Source organism: Corvus kubaryi, unplaced genomic scaffold (genome assembly GCF_017639235.1).
Source record: "Corvus kubaryi isolate FWS band 111438036 unplaced genomic scaffold, C.kubaryi_AGA036_p1.0 37394, whole genome shotgun sequence".
Classification (NCBI taxonomy): Eukaryota; Metazoa; Chordata; class Aves; order Passeriformes; family Corvidae; genus Corvus; species Corvus kubaryi.
The window spans coordinates 4,315,075-4,331,340 of record NW_024581133.1 but is presented as its reverse complement, the minus strand read 5'-3'; the positions used below and the strand labels follow the sequence as shown (position 1 = coordinate 4,331,340).

Here is a 16,266-nt window from a genome sequence, read left to right as displayed (position 1 = left end):
AAGTTTCCAAGATCAGTGTAATAATGTCTTTACATTCAGATTTGGTGCTTATTTTAAGAGATGAGCTTTAGCTGGAGTAGGAGTTATTTTCAGCAGTGCAGGAATTACAGGTTAACATTTTCTGTTCGACAGGTTAATTATACTAGCTAATTAGAACAACTTCTTCTGGGCTTGAAAACTGATTCTGCAGAAAAATCAAAACCCAAGATCAGGAATCCTCAGCTGAGATCTCTCAGCCACTAGCTCTAAACTACTTAACATTAGATGCTGCTCTGGAGGTGTAGGCTGCTTTCAAAATGTGGAAGAGAAGTAATCTCCCACAGACACTAAATCCTGACTGTTTGGGATCCTACAGCTGACCCCAGCACCATTTATCCCACCTATGACCAAGGTATCATCAGATCTCATGAAGCGCCAGAAGCATTGTGTTTTGTGCCTTACCAGGGACCTTTTATGTGACAGATCATACTGTTTCCCTCATGGGAAACCTGTAAAATAACCTCATTTTTCTGTCAACAATAATGCTGGTGGAGTGACGTGTGGTGTGCACTGCCACTAAAGTCAGAGTTAAAAGCTACAGTATTGCCAAAGAACAAGAGAGCTGCCATCGGAATTTTATACTGTTATCTTCAACACCACAAACAAAAACTGTCTGCTCAGCTTCATTCTGATTGTCACAGCCTTAGAGATAAGGTGCAGCAGCAGAAACGTGAAGAGCCCTCAAGACTTTTCTAATGCAGCCTTAAGAAGCAGCCTGTGTTAAGTAGCTTTGCCTCTGCCAAGCTCCAGGAATGACAAATACTAAGAAACAGCTACTGCTTAAACCTTGTGCCTGAAATGACAACGGTACAAATGTGGTAAAGTCATTTTATTCAGACACAGATATCCAAGAGAAGAGGTTGCTTAATTCATCACCAATCCCTGACAACGCTACCTGAAAAAAACAAAGAAACAAACAAAAAAGCCCAAACTAAACCATAACAACACCCTAAAACACTCAGCAATACCTTCTCCCCTTCAAAAAAAATCCCACAAACAACTCAACCCAAACCAACAAACCCAGCAACTCAGACAGGACCACACAGGTTATCTGTGAAATGCTAAAGTATAACAAGCCCCTGACTCTGTTGAGCCTGAGATCAGGCTGCTGTAGCAAGTGATGCCTGGACCAGAGTGTGAAATACAGAGCAAATTCTGCCACTGTTTCTCAGGTGGACTGAGTACATTCACCTTTTCAGTACTTCCATCCATTCACATCTGGCTGTTTAAGGAGTAAAGAAGGTAGTAGCAACAAATATGACAGAATCCAACATGGATTCACAATAAAAGGTTAAAAAAAAGGCAGGTCTAAATACACCTTTTAACTGAACTCATGAAAAATATAGACAAAATTTTCATATCCTTTTTGCAGGTAGAATAAATTCAGTTTTCTTTTGCCCTTTATGTTTTTTTCCCTTATAAATCATAGTTTTTGCTATTGATAATTCTCCTTTCATTCAACCTAAAGGGCCCTTTATGTCTGCCTACAGTTTAGGGAACTATAAATTAGAGGGAATACTGAGTCAGATGAAAAAGGAGCATTATGTGACTGGAAATGTGGAAAGAAGAGGTAAAGTCATAACTTTTAAAAATATTTGTTTAAATTTGACTGACACCATACAGGAGAGCTCACATAATGCTTTTACTACTCTGGTGCTGCATTAAGTTATAAACTGTGCATTAGTCAGTGGTTTTAAAAAAAAATGGGCCTTTCCTTCAGTACCAGATATTTAGCAACTTCATAGCTGACATAAATATTTAGTGTTTCTCGAAGGCCAACATAATGTCATACGCGTAGTCTATATACACACCATAAAAATATTAAAATAACAATACAGCCCACAGCACTTAGTTGAAAGGGTACCAGTCTTGCCTTGCCTCATGCACCCCAGCATGGCTACAGCCAACACCCTCTACACTCACAGTGCTGCACTTTTTCAATCACACACTCTCAGCACAATCACTTACGTAAATCACATGGGCTACTTTTTCTGTAAACAAAGCATTGTATGCATAAAGTAACATATTCTTCATGGAGTTCCAGGGTATGCTCCCAAGATGAGGTAAAAATACTTTTTATGGGTGTACACTTAGTGTTAGACCCTCTTGCATGGAACTATGTAAGCAGTATTTTACTGCTCATCTCTGGGGCACTGCAACAAGAAAGGTTCGTAATCACAGAGTGGGAGTGCAAGTCATGAAACATAAATGTTTCTGGCAAGACAAGGTCTAGGAACTTTTATTAATTCACAGGATAGCAATTCACATGAAAACAGTCTAGGAGGTTGCAGAGCTGGAGGATACCATCATGAAATAGTCAGGTAATAAAGTTCACAAAAGGAAGTGAATTTTTTCAAAAAGGATCTGAAGCAAAAGGAGGAGTTCCAACCATATGTAAGCAGCGTGAAGCTGGAAGGAGGGGCAGAAGTAAAAAAGATAAAAGTCTGTAGAAGATAGAATATGACATCAGTACAAAGATCAATGAGAAAAGGATTCCATGGAGATGTGAAGATCAGAATATTTTTCCTAGTACAAGAACTGAACAAATCTTAGAGGCAACAAATTTAAAACAATTACAAGGAAGTACATTTATATGTAACACATGAAACTCATTGCCTGTGGATACTCTTGAAATCAAAAGCTTAATGGGAGCCAGAAATGGATAAATTACAGTTCTACTACACAGGATTCATTTCATGTGTACAAGCAAAAAAAAAAAAAAAAAAAAAAATCTTTGTGCCGCCTGGCGGAAGTTAGGTACCAAGTAACAAAAGGAATTAGAAAGAGATTCACCTAATTTGACACAATGCAATACTTATCTATGATGGGGCTGTATCTTCTGGTAAAACAAGACTGTCGTATCATAACATGATATGTCCAAGAATTTTGGAATAGTGTACAAAAACCTCCAAGTGCCAGTCCACTCTACCAACAAGGTACTCAGGAACTCTTCCTGAAAGCAAACTCTATCTTATTATTATTTTTTTTTTTAACAAGTTAATCCCTTTGAAACAATTGCCATCAGTTATTTCTGGAGAAGGATACTGGATTAGCTGGGCTTTCAGAGTGACTCAGCATGCCTTGTTGCTGTGTTCTCATGGATGGAAGGGCAGTGTGAACGTCATGAAACCCAAGACAGAGATGACTACTCCAGCCTGCCTTAGCAGCAATGAGGGGATGGATTGTCCTGTGCAACATAACTGTAGTCTGGAATATGGCAAATGTGAAAACTGTGACTGTGTTTAAGGCAAAAGTCATTGATCAGTTTGCTGAATAATGTAAAGACAGGACAAAACTTGAACACTCCAAACTATTGGCTTTCTTTCATGTTAACACAAGCAGTATTTGCAGTTGGGTGGAGATCAGGACTGAGGCTGTTCCATCATTACTTAGATCTGCTTTGCCCAGTACTAATGTCCTGTTTAAATTTATATGTTCCTTTTTGGAAAAGGTTATCACCAGTAGCAACAGGCAAAATATTTGGTACTGAATAGTCTGCATATTTGTCCTCTAGAATCCAAACCTGTGTATATGGAAAACAATTTGGAGAAAAGAGGGATCGACTCCTGTACCTGCTATGGTTCCAGACACATCCTGATTTTAGTTGTGCAAGAGAGAAGAATTGCCACAAGTATTAAATCCAGTGGCTCCTCTCTTTCCTTTACCCACTGCCAATAGACACTAACTCCAGACATCAGTAACTTACTCCATTTTATGGTAACTATCCCATGGCAGGAGCATCACTCTGTCTGTGAACTGCACTGTTTGACTTTCATTCTGGAGCAGGAGCTGCTGCACCCTCTTGGGGTGAAATCTCCGACTGAAATCAAAGACAAAACAGCTAACTTCAAAGTGCCCATGATATCTGCTGCCTTCTTGTTCCACAGATTCATTATGCTTTAGATTTTAAGTATTTCCTTTTATTTGTTTGAACACTCTTTATTTTTACCACATTCTTTTCCTGTCCCTCACATGAGAAGGAAGTAAAGAAACCACACTGATTTACCTCATATTTCCTATTATCTCATAAACTTTTATCAATGCAGTTCCTTTCTGCAGAGGAGAGTCCACATAATTTCAATCTTTTAATACAAAATTCCAGCCTCTGATCAGTGTTCAATGCCTTTTTCCTGCTACACTACCTCTGAGCTAAGTAATGAAGATTGACCACAGTATCCAATATCAAAGCATACCATTAGTGCAACAAGGCAGGCACAGTAGAAGTTCTCTCTCTCTCTCCTTTTCCTTATGGCTTCTAAAAACCTGCTTTTCTGTTCACCACTGGGCACTGAACAATTACTGTACAGAGAAGATGGAAAAAACTGCAAAAGGTTAGAGTAAAGCAACATGAAAAAACAGCCCCTCCTTGTGATATTTATGTTTCTGCTGCTGGCCCTGGCAGAAGTCCAGACTTGGAATGAACAAAACTCCCAGTGGCTTAGGGATGACATTATTCAGTCCATAGTCAGGAAATGCAAAAGCATGTGACAATGGGAAGAAATAAAGCAAGCTTTCCAATGCTTTGGAGCTTCCAGCTCAATCAGCTTGGATCAGAACTCAGGGACTGCTGAGATTTTGTGTGAATGAGTTCTCTATTGCTAAACAAAAACATGTGTGTGTTGTAGTGAAAGACAGTGAAGTGGTAAACAGTATGTGGCTTTGCTTCCTTGTTGATATTTCGTTTTTACAGTGCTAGCACCACATATAAAACCTCATTTTATGTACAAGGCCACTGCCTTTTCTCTTCAAATACAGGGACAAACTCTTCCCCAAAATAAAAAGTCAGCTCCCTATTTCTCGTCCTTTCCAGGAAAGCTACCTCGTAACTGTTGATCACTACTCAGCACCAAGTCTTGGTTCTTCTGAAAGAGTTGGGTAATGTTCCACATCATTTGTTAACCAGTGAGTCATGTAAAAACTGTGTCCTTTAGAGAAGATTTCCTTTGGGGAACTAATATCCCAAAAACTTAGATGTTAGGAAAATAACATCAAATTGTCTTGACGAACATTTAAAATACAGAATGCCCACAACTGTGTTGTCAAGGACAGAGTTTTCCAGGGCTCCTGTAGACATGGTACAGGGCAGAGAGTTCATCTTCCCTTTTTGTCCCAGGATGGGAATCATTCTCATGGAACAGATGTTTGTCCTTACAGTCTGTGTTTTACCTAGAAGTCATAGGACCACTAAGCATGAGACCCTACCTGCGCAATATTTTAAACCTATTTTATGATTCCTCTCCCTCTTTTGCAAGGTTAGTGACAGAGCAATAAGACCAGGACCTTTAAGACACAGAACACAGAGGGCAGAAGCTGTTTAAGCACTCTCATGTTGACCATTTCCATGACCAGACAGGGCCAGGTTTATGCTTACATTTTCCTGAAAAGCACAAGATTTATGGTTTATGAGAACACTCTAAAGAGGCCTGATTATTTCAATAAACTAATATTAACTGTTTCAGATACAATTTTTTCTTTTATGGAGGTTTTTTTTTTTAAATTTACAAACTCCCTATGAATCTTGTCACAAATTTATTGAGAGCAAGCAGTTTTCTGCAGCAAGATTTTTTGCCTGTCTGAGCACAACTGAGGGTCGACAGGTGGGGACTGACATGATCTGTGTGATAAACAACAATTTTCTGACTCCTTGATCGGGTGGGATCACAAAGTTGCAGTCTAGCCCATAAAAGGGAAAGTATTTAAGAACTTGTAGGTTGATTGTGTTCATGGTGAACAATACGGGGGTCTGACATTCAAGAATGGCACCTAATATGTTTTGCTCCCAGAGTGGAATTTGTGAAACTCCTCCTAGCTTAATATTAAAATATCTGCTGAAAAATACAAGGAACATGCCTGCCATCTCAGCCTCCAACAGAAAACCTTCACTGGATTACACAGACTCTGCTGTTGCCCCAAGTCCCCTCAGGTAGGTCTAACATGCCCAAACCCCATCAATCCTAGGACCAGAGAGTGATGGGTAAAAACAAATGACACAAACTCCTTAAATGGTCCTGCCATCTCTGGGTAGCTGGGAGCCTGCTGGAAACAGTTTCCCCAATACTGCATCCCATTGCTTTTGTTTATCTAGCCTTGCTGACATTTTCCTCAATTAGGAGACAATAGCTCCGTTCCAATGTACTGAGCAGAATTACTGAAACTGAGTCACGTGGCACCAGGAGAGTGTGTTTTCAATTATTCACTGTCTTTTTTGCCAGGCCTATGAAGAGGAACAGCCTTCTGCAGGAGTCAGGTTTGTCTGCCTCGCTGTTGTAAGTTCCTCCTTTTGAATTTTTATCTTACAATTAGGGGGTTTTTTGTTATTATTTTTTAATTCAACTCTCTGAGAGTTTCTTACTCTTTATTAGAAAGCTTCCAAATCTTTAGCTTTTCCTACTGTGTGGAAACCCTAGACATCTGCAGTAGTTCAGTGCTAATAGTACTGCTCAGTAATGAATCTGAGTAAGATCACAAGATCTAGATTAAATTAGGATGCAAAATCTAGATTAAAAGAGGATGCTGCTAGCACTCGGTAATGTAAAACTCACCTTGTTCTTGCTAGTAAAGTTCTGTCTTTCCTACTGTCTGGTTAACAGCAGAGCATTTGCATTCAATCTGGGAACTACACCAAATTATTTCTATCTTGTAAATGCTTGGTTTAATATCCAACCAAAAATTTGAACCAAATGGCCACAGCTCAGATCATGTATTTTGTTTGCAGAAGACAGAGTGAGTTTGGGCTTTTTAGATTTAAAGCTGGAAAAATAAAGCTTGGGGAAAAAAAAAATGAAACAGAGAAGGAACATTTGGTTTGCATTACAAACCACAGACAGCTTCCATCAGGCGATCTGGAGGTATAAGAATGGCAAAAAAAAATGACAAGCAGTGAGTGCACTGGAGAAAAAGATGAATGGTTTGGAGAATTGACTTAGAAGTAATTGTCCATGCCATCAATATCTCTAATTAAATTTGGTGGAAGATGGCAATGAATCATAGAGCTTCTCTGGCCCTGGTGATAGTGTATGCTACATAAAATAACATTTCTGGATATTTTTATTGGAAAACTTATAGACTACGTTTTTGGTACCTCCTATATTTCTGTCACTTATGCAACCCTGAATCGGCAGCTCTGGAAAGAACGTTGCCTTGGTTAGGACTTGTGATCTAATACTTATAGCAAGAGCAAGTATTTAACTGGAAGTTTTCAGGTCTACTGGGTTTATTTTCACATCAGCCACTGGCTCACTGTGGGATTAGGTAAGTCATTCAGGGTTAAACTTGGTCTTTGAGTGGATGGAACTCTCATGGGGGTGGGGGAGGAGGAAACAGCTGAGGAAACTCTTTGCAGCAGGGCAAAGAGATCTCTCTGCATAAGGTGAAACTCCTCAGGAGCATTACAAGGGGATGGGGAAGAAGAATGCACTTAGACCAGTGTTTCCTTCACTGTTTCAACAGGTGCTCCTATGTGTCCCTGCATCCCAGATGTTTAGCAGAGCCAGAGAGGCACTTCTTGGAGATTTAATACTGGTGGCAGTTCTCCCTTCTTAAGCTCAACAGCTTCAGGCAGAGCAAGAAAGGACTTCATTCTAGCATGCCAGTCTCCAGAGAGCTGCATTTTGACCATTAAGCTATCAAGTCCTCTGCTTATCCAAATGCTAAATAGCTCTTTTTAAATTCTTCCTCTTCGAGAAAAGAGTGTGGTTAATGTTTGTACAACACTGAAATCCTTGAATGAAAAGTGTCCTTTCTTTTAGTTTCCCCACACAGGCAGGATTGTTTGGGTCTGGATGTGTAACTGGGGTTCATTTGTGACATTGCTGTTACCAGTGTCTAATAGCAATTGCCAGGAGCACTGATCCCTATTGCAGAGTTTCAAGTGATGCACACTCCACTCACTTCCAGCCCTGTTGCTTCCTACCCAGGTGCTGAGAGTAGAGACTTGCAGAAATTCCCCTCACCTCAGACATCTTTTCTTTTTCAACTCCCCATTCTGGTCTGATGGGCCAGATTGCATTTTTACCTTCATTTAGACATACAGGAAACACAACATCATAGGCTTTAGCAAGATGAATTTCCTAATACAGCAGAGATGCTAACAGGGATTTCCAAATTCAAAACCTGCAATTTAGTTCACGGATATGATGGTAGCCTAAAACTTTAGGCTTACCAAAACACTAAAAAGGGCATCTTTTAAAAGACACAAACAAGATCTCCAGACCTTACATTGGTGTGCTCTGTGTCACAGGGAGGGAGAGTGGCTGTGCTGCTGGGCAGTTCTCCATCACACCAATCTCGTCATTCATCAGCGAGGCTACTCTAAAAGAAGAAAACAGTAGAATGTTCTGTGAATTGAAGGGACTGGAGAATATGCAAGCTCAGGTTGACTCTGAAAGCTTCCCTCATGCCAATGGCAGGGAGGCTGGGAGCCCAGTGACTTCCACTGCCCTGTTCCAGTCCAGGGGGGTCAGACTCTCCCACAGGAGCAGAGAGGATCCCAAAGACACACAGAGAGGGGCAGAAAGCACACCAGCTTTGGAGAACTTGACGTATACTCCTATACACCCACAGAATCTTTGATTTATGCAATACTTAAGTTTAAATTCCTATTTTCTCCAGAATGGCAACATACAGTATCAGTTAGGTTCTGTGAGGAGAATAGGAAAGTTTGTGTAGTAAATATGATGATAAAACAAAGGTGAGAGAGTCAAAGTAATTAATTTCAATTAATTAAGTAATTAATTAAGATGTCCTGGTGTTGAATTTTCAGCACTGACACCTACTTACCACAGCATTTCTAGAAAACTTTTTCTGAGAGAAAACGAATTTTACAGAACTCCCATTTGTTATCTTAAAATGCTCATTATGTTACTCATTTTATAAAACCTCCAACCTTTGCTACATTTTGATTGTTTATCTTTTTTTCCAATTTGTCTTAATTTTATATGCTGAATCATGTGCTGAAACAAACCATTTCTGTAATAGGACACTTTTTGATTGATGTACTGGAGCTGTATTCCTTTGCAGAGTTCAATCCCTAATCAGATATTCACATCTTAAGTGCTTCACTGGATCTCTCTGTTACTCTTAAATGCACAGCCTTAAGTGAGTTCTGGTTTGCAAAGGTTGAAATTTTATGGCAGCCTGACATTCCTCATTCTCTCAAGGCTAAGATCTACTTTTGCTAAACCACTTACAACTCGGATGTGCCAGGCAGAGAACTTAGTGTCGACAATTTGATTAATCTGCTTTGAATTATAGTGGTTTCATGAATCAAACTTCAGAAGGAGCTTCTTCTTTCCAAATAGTATTAGGCAGATAGAATAATGCTTTTAAAGTATCTTCCTTTTCAGTTTGGGATTTCAACATGCAAATTCAGCAGATGCCCAAAGCAAGCAGACAATGGAAGCATCACAAACATTTATTAAAAGCACTCCACTCTGCTTGGGTAACATGGCAAGAGAATGAAAAGGTGAAGGAGAATCTAGTAGAGCTCTGCACAGAAGCAGAATTAGCAAGTCATGAGATATCACGTGGCTGTTCTCAGACTGAAAGGCTCTGTTGATTCGATTTATTCATCAGGGCTTTCCAGTAGCGTAGGTTATTAAGTGGGAGAAAGTGGGGTATATTACAACTTACTTTTATATTTCCTTTCCTGGAGGATATTTAGCACAAGAGAAGCAGAGAAAATTATTGAAAGTATCATGCCACATAAATGGGAGAATGACAGGAAAAAGAGCAGTGGCTCTCTGAAGATGGATCAAAAGAACCATGCTGGGAACAGGAAGTCAAGAAAGTTTCGCTCCATTTCAAGATCACTTATACTCTGCAACGCCAAAACCAGCGATGACGGCTCAAGTCCCGACGAGAAATGCCCCGATTCCTTTGAGATCTCTACCAGCTGGGGCCAAGAGGATTTTGACTGCTGTCCCAGGACACAGCTGCCATGGACATCAGAGACAGAAGACAGCCCACCTGATCCTCCGCGTGTGGTCACCAGCATTCTCCAGTCCAAATCTGCAGCAAATGAGAACTGCAACAACACCAGAAGAAAGTTCCTCACCAAGGTAGGCAACTTGTGCTGTGTATTGTAATCTTCCCCACTGCAGAATTTCTAAATGGATTAATTAATATTTCTCAGGAACTGAGGGCTCTACTTGGCTTTTTCAGAGCCTATGAGCCTGCAGTGTTCCCGCTCTGCATAAAAAGCATGAAAATATATTGGCTTCCCTGCCATGCTGTTGCACCCTGCTGATGGACAATCTGCTGGAATCAGTGCCTCTAGGCCACTCAGTGCTCAGACAAGCACAGCTTGTTCTATCTGCAGTAGAGTCTTCAGCTCAAAATACAAACCTGTCACTGTAGCAAAGTGCACTGGCAGTGTGGTACCATGATATCTCACACACCACGCAAGCATGAATTGTATCAATACTGTGTAAGGCACAGGAGATTCAGTAGGCAGATGCTCTTTCCCTCTGATCCAGGAAGAAGGTAGTGATGGCTCTAAAACCACCAGAGATGTCACGTTTCCTAGACATGCAAGAAGTCCAAGAGCCTCATATTATGATATTATTCTTTAATATATTCTTTAATCTTTAATTTAATATATTCTTTAATCAGCTATGTGAACCCTAACAATCTGAACAACTTTTCAGTCTGAGCAATATGTTTTAGATGCCTTTAGAAAGCACTTTCTGTAGGATATCCTAATTTTTCCACTTTCTCTCTACCTGCTCTCTCTCTGCTGCGGTGTGTAAAAGGGACCTCACTGCAAGTGTCCTCCTGGCAGCTCCTTTATTACATGCCTTTTATCTGTGCAAATAGGTGCTTATGTGAAAGAACTGATTCTTTCACCTAAATTGTATTTCTTGTATATTCTATTTTATTTTATATAAAATAAAATATATATTGGCTAAAATTAGACCTCTATGTCTAAACACACAGTGGCACAAGTGCTACTAAAAATCAGAATCCACCTTACTCTTGATAATGACCACGGCATGCCCAGCATTGCAAAGACTGCAGCAGGATGGATGCAAGGTGTGTGAACCCTTGGCAAAGTCCCAGAAGGAAGACAAAACCAAACCAGCTTGCTATTGCATTCTGACAGGAAACAAGACCCAAGTCCCAAAACACACTCAGTCTCCTGCAAAACCATACAACTCCTTTTTGGAAGCAGTCCAAATGCACCCTGCTGATGTCTCTCTCTGAGTGAAGAAGGAGCTGGCCTCTGTGCACTCCCCCATCTCCTCTTTTAAAAAGTTGAAGCACTTAGGTGTGTGTCAGCTGCCACAGTCTATTTGCTTGCACATCTCCTAAGTGTGCAGAGCTCCAACAACTGTTGTGATCCATATCCACGTGCAACTGCTCAGGATCTTGCTGCAGAATGTAAGTTTAGATCATTTGCTTTTATAGCTGGCAAGCAGCTAAAATAGGGATCTGGGGAACAGAGTCAGTCCCTCAATGCCTGTGCACATATAAAATAGACCTGCTAAGGGTATAAATCCACTCTCAGGCTGAAGCATCAGTGTCACTGAAGAACATGTGTCAGATGGATGCTGACATAAATTAGTCAGCAGCTCAGTCCCTCACAGCAGCATTTGGGTTGCTTAGTGCTGCTGTAGACTATGGGTACCATTAAATTCCCACTCCAGAGCTCTCATTGCAATCTAAACCTCTTCAAATGCTACTTGCTAATCTTCCATACCTTTCAGAGTCATGGATCAATGAGTGATTCTAAACAGCCTTATCTTGGCATGCTAAGTAGGATGAACATTGGTAGCAGCCACACCAACCCTGTCCTGTGCTGCTGCTGCTGAGGCTTTCCCCCTGTAGTATGAAAGCAGTGATCTCTACCTTCCATACAGCACAAGCCTGTCAGAACAATCTTTCTGTGCCATATGTCTTACAAAGCTTAAGCTTAAGACGTCTCTCACTGAGAAGTCGAACAAATATTTTTTCATGTTCCAGTGTAATTCTCTCTCAGTCTAAATGTGACACTTCAGAAATTCATGATGTGTGACTCAGAGCTGAAGAATCCTCATCTTTGTTCAAGGAAATTGATTCCATTCTTTCTGTGGTGTTCTTGAGGATATTCCACTTTTCTTCTGCGTTCCAGCACCTCCAGCCCTAAGCATGACTCTGAAGGTGTTAATAATTTCCACAGAACTGAACAACTTAATATTTGATGTCACAAGGAAGGAGAGAAGAATGCCTAAAAGTGCTGCATGATTTAATGCTCCCTGTGCATTTCTTCTCCAGAGCAAGGGGGAACCTGTAACATCAGTATTCAAAATGCAAGATCCTTTTTTCTGTTCAAAACCTTAAACTACTTCTCTGAGCCATACTCTACTGACTGCATGGGATTCACCATAAGCAGTAAACCATTAGCAAATCAAACAGGGTTTCAGGACAAGATAACAGAGATTTTTTTTTTTTTTTCCTTCTCCAATATTCTGTCAGCAATGAGAGCAGATGAACAGTTTTTTAATTCATTTGGTTTCCGTGATCCACTATTCACTTATATTGACTATTGCTTGCTGTGTCTAGAGGCCCGGGGTTACCTTGGTGTCGTTTGTTCAGACACTTTCCGAGATGAGGTGTGCTTGGTCTGGTATGCTGGACTGCCAGCTGGTCCATGTATAAACAAGCAGGTCTCCTTTATAGTCTGCTTCTCACAAAATCAGCAATTTTCACATGGCCTGAAAGGAAAAGAAACCAAAGAAATGGTAAGCAGTATCTGATACCATGAGCACGGGCACAGCAAACCCTGTGGAAGGTGCCTTTGCCTGCTCAGACTGAAATCACTTCAGTTGTTGGGGAACTGGGCAGGAATAGACGATATCAACTCCTTCAGAGAGCAGCAGGCTCTGCTGAGTGTGAGAGCTGCTTCTAGAAGCACTTCTACTACTTCAAGAAGCATTCCCTCTTCCCTGCACCCCCAGCATGCTGGGAAGCACTGAGAGCTACCAGTGGGGCTGGCAGCAGGGTTGGAATAGCATCTAGAATAAACCAGAATACAAAAGGGCTGACTTTTGATGAAATAAATATGGGAGCCGAGCTGACCTGACTGCATGGCTCTGCTTGGTTCTAGAAACTTCTGCACCCTTGCTTCCTTTGGTCCCTGACCCTCTGCTTGAAGGAGGGAAAAGGCAAAAGGTAATTTTTCTCCTTTGGTCATCAGCAGAATGTAATTTTCTTAACTTGCCTCCATGCAAACGCCAGTTAGCTGATACCAGGACAAGTGCTATGGCAACAGACTGTAATGTCTCAAACACAAGCCCACGGGCAGGATGGAAAAACAAAGCCAAGAGAGGAGACTGCATTTATTTAGATATTTATGTGTTCTCCTCAGTTTTCACACTTCTCTCTTTCTGTCTTCCCAGCCTTCTTGCTTTTGCTGCACAACAGTCAGGTCATGCTCAGACCAAGCTGGGGAAGGGGCTGTTCCATGAACACAGCGTGTGCTGCAAAATGCAGGCCAGGCAGAGGCTCCCAGGGAAACACAGCAAAGGGCAGATGATGGGTGGAAAGGTCCTTCTGTAACATCTGATGTGTCTAGGGCAAAACTTGGTCCCATGTCCTGCTCCTTGCATCATCCTTGCTTTCCAGCTTCTGCCGTTTTACTGGTTTCAAAGGGAATATGCTGCTGGGAAAATGAATTACATCTACTATAAATATTTTTTTAAAGACCAAGGCATTGGGCTTGGGTACGTCAGAACCAGTGGAGGGAGTTTATGCCAGAGACACTCTGGCTCTTTCTCTGTTAGAACTGATGCAGAAAAAAATTCCTTCTTAAAGAAAATCCCCAAAGACTGTACTCTCTTGGAAATCCCAGCCATTTCAAAGTCATAAAACTAGAAAAGCTAAATATTTAAATACATTATTGTACTGCTGTTAGATATATTTCTTTTTGTTTTATTATTTTTTCCTTTTTTTTCAAACCAGCAGTCAATTAGCTCATTGTCATGCACTTGGTTAACTGAGTCCAAGACCTTACTTGAACTAGCCTTGTATAACATTTCAGTTCAGACAATCTAACTACTGTGTCTTACTTCAAGAGTGCACAAAAGTTTTTCAGTTTTCCACAGATGCCATGGTTACCCTTAATTCTAAACAACATCTGGAATTAGATGTTTTGAGACAGGACTCTGGGCTAGAAATGTCTAATGAAAGCACGAAGGAAAAAGAAATCTTTTAAATGGCAGATAAAAAACATCCTCAGAAGCTTTGCATTTTGAATGAAAAAAAGGGGGAACAGGAAGAGAGAGTTGGCCTGGATGTGCAAATTACTTTTCCAGAATTAAACACAGAAAAGTTAATCTATTCTCACCTGTGGAAAATTCAAGAAGGATCTTGAATTCCTTTAATTTTTATCTTTCAGCCAAGCAGACTCAGTTTAAATACAAATTTTGCTTTGAGTGGAACTTACAATGCAGAAAAAAGTTTCCCCAGAGTGTTGAATGCTGGGAGACAAAGCAGAGAGTTAATTCACTGGCAGCTAATACATGTTTAAATATTTGTTCTAATAATGAAGAGATGAGGCTGACCTAGAATCCACCTGCCCCCACACCAAACCTGCCAGCCTTCCTTTAGCAGATTTTCAGTTCTCACTATGTTCAGACCTATGAATCACCTTTCAAAACAAGCAGTACACTTTAAAAAGGAGAAGGATACAAAAATAAATACTGTCTTTACTCTTGGAACCATCAGCAGTATTTCTATGCATAAAATAATCAGAGAGACAGGAAAAAAGATATTAAAGAACTAAACCCAAAGCAAATTGACTGCTGGCACATGAATTGGTCAAACATTTATTTTTCTGAAGTACAGCTTTTATTAATTTTCTGTCATGTTGCAATAACTTGGATATGACTATAATGATCTATATCCAGGACCCAAAAAATACAGATGTTGAAAACATACAGATATTTGCCACATGTCTGTAGCCCAATAAAAACTTTTTTTTTTTTTTTTTTTTAAGTAATTCACCTAAATGAATTGCAGCAATGATTGAGACACAGAGCTAATTTGACATGTAGCCCAACTGGGTAAGATGACTACATACATAAACAAAAATTGTGCCCAAGATTTTTCTGCAGTGTGCAAGGGATTTAACCTCTACTTTCCTAATGACTAAGTGCATGCAACCTCCTGTTCTTGGAAAAATCTTCGTATCAGTTTTGATTTGGTGACATTTCACATGTATGTCCCAATACAAGCCAGAATTTCCAGCCTGGCACGTGTCCCATTGTAGAAAATACAGCACCTTCCCCAAAGGACTTATGTGGTGCTGAGATGCAAAACCTCAGAGCCAACCCCCCCTGCGCTCGGTGACGTCCTGCGGAACTGGGCAGAGACACTTCACTTTTGGACAATTAATTATGAAAATATTTATAAACACAAACACTGTAGCTACGTACAGTGAACAAGCTGTAGGAAGGCATAAGTGTGACTGCTTTTAACAGAGGTGAGTTGGGGACAGTCTGAAAAGGCCCATGAAAATCAAGAGAATGAAGTGTGGGGAGCAGCTGTGCAAAGTTACGTGCGTGTGTCTGACAGGTATCAGTGAGAGGATACGTGTATCTTCCAAGGGAGCATTATACAAGAGTATTCCCTAAGAAGGGAAGCTGGCAAGCCCAACCTTGGATTTTGACTAGAGGAGAAAGAAAGGAAATGACTCCTTTAAACACTAAGTTTTTAATACCATTATTCTTTCGCAACAGCCCCGATCCACAAGCAGCTGACATCTCAGAAGTACTCAGCCAAATGGCAGAATAATTTCCTACCTTTAATAGCTGTCTTACATTTCTCATGTTTTAAAACAAGCACACCAGCTTATTGAAAACCCTGTGAGTTTTAATGGATGTTTCACATATGCAGAATGTGATCTGTAATTTCATAATCATACCTGAAATAAAGGACAGTGCAAACAGAAAAGGGAATTCTCATTTTTTGCTACTCAAGATCTCAAATTTTAAGGCATCAGAATATTAATCTTTGTCACCATGCTGAAGACTTCAAAGCACTGCCGTAAGATTAAAAAAAAAAAAATAGAACATAATGTAATCCTGATTTCAAGTAAGTATTTCCCAAGATATTTACCTTGGGTGAAGAGTAAATATTAAAGCTCCAAAACTAATATTAGAGTTCAAGCAAACTGGTTTAAGATAGAATTCAGTCCATGCTTATATCCTTACCAACATATTACTCACTAGAAGCACTCTTCACGAACAA

At 40.3% G+C, this 16,266-nt stretch overlaps 1 protein-coding gene across 7 annotated transcripts in view; it reads left to right on the top strand.

Moving 5' to 3' along the window:
* IL16 (interleukin 16) overlaps positions 1-16,266 on the top strand; it is a 38,182-nt gene that overhangs the window by 3,062 nt on the left and 18,854 nt on the right. For 5 of the 7 annotated variants that reach the window (XM_042039185.1, XM_042039188.1, XM_042039186.1 and 2 more), the window contains exons 2-3: positions 6,252-6,305; positions 9,692-10,097. In XM_042039185.1, the coding sequence (XP_041895119.1) occupies positions 6,256-6,305; positions 9,692-10,097 (456 nt within the window). In that variant the 5' untranslated portion in view covers positions 6,252-6,255. Of the gene's footprint in view, positions 1-6,251; positions 6,306-9,691; positions 10,098-16,266 lie in introns of those variants that run through there. The other 2 variants (XM_042039187.1, XM_042039190.1) reach the window with 2 other exon arrangements.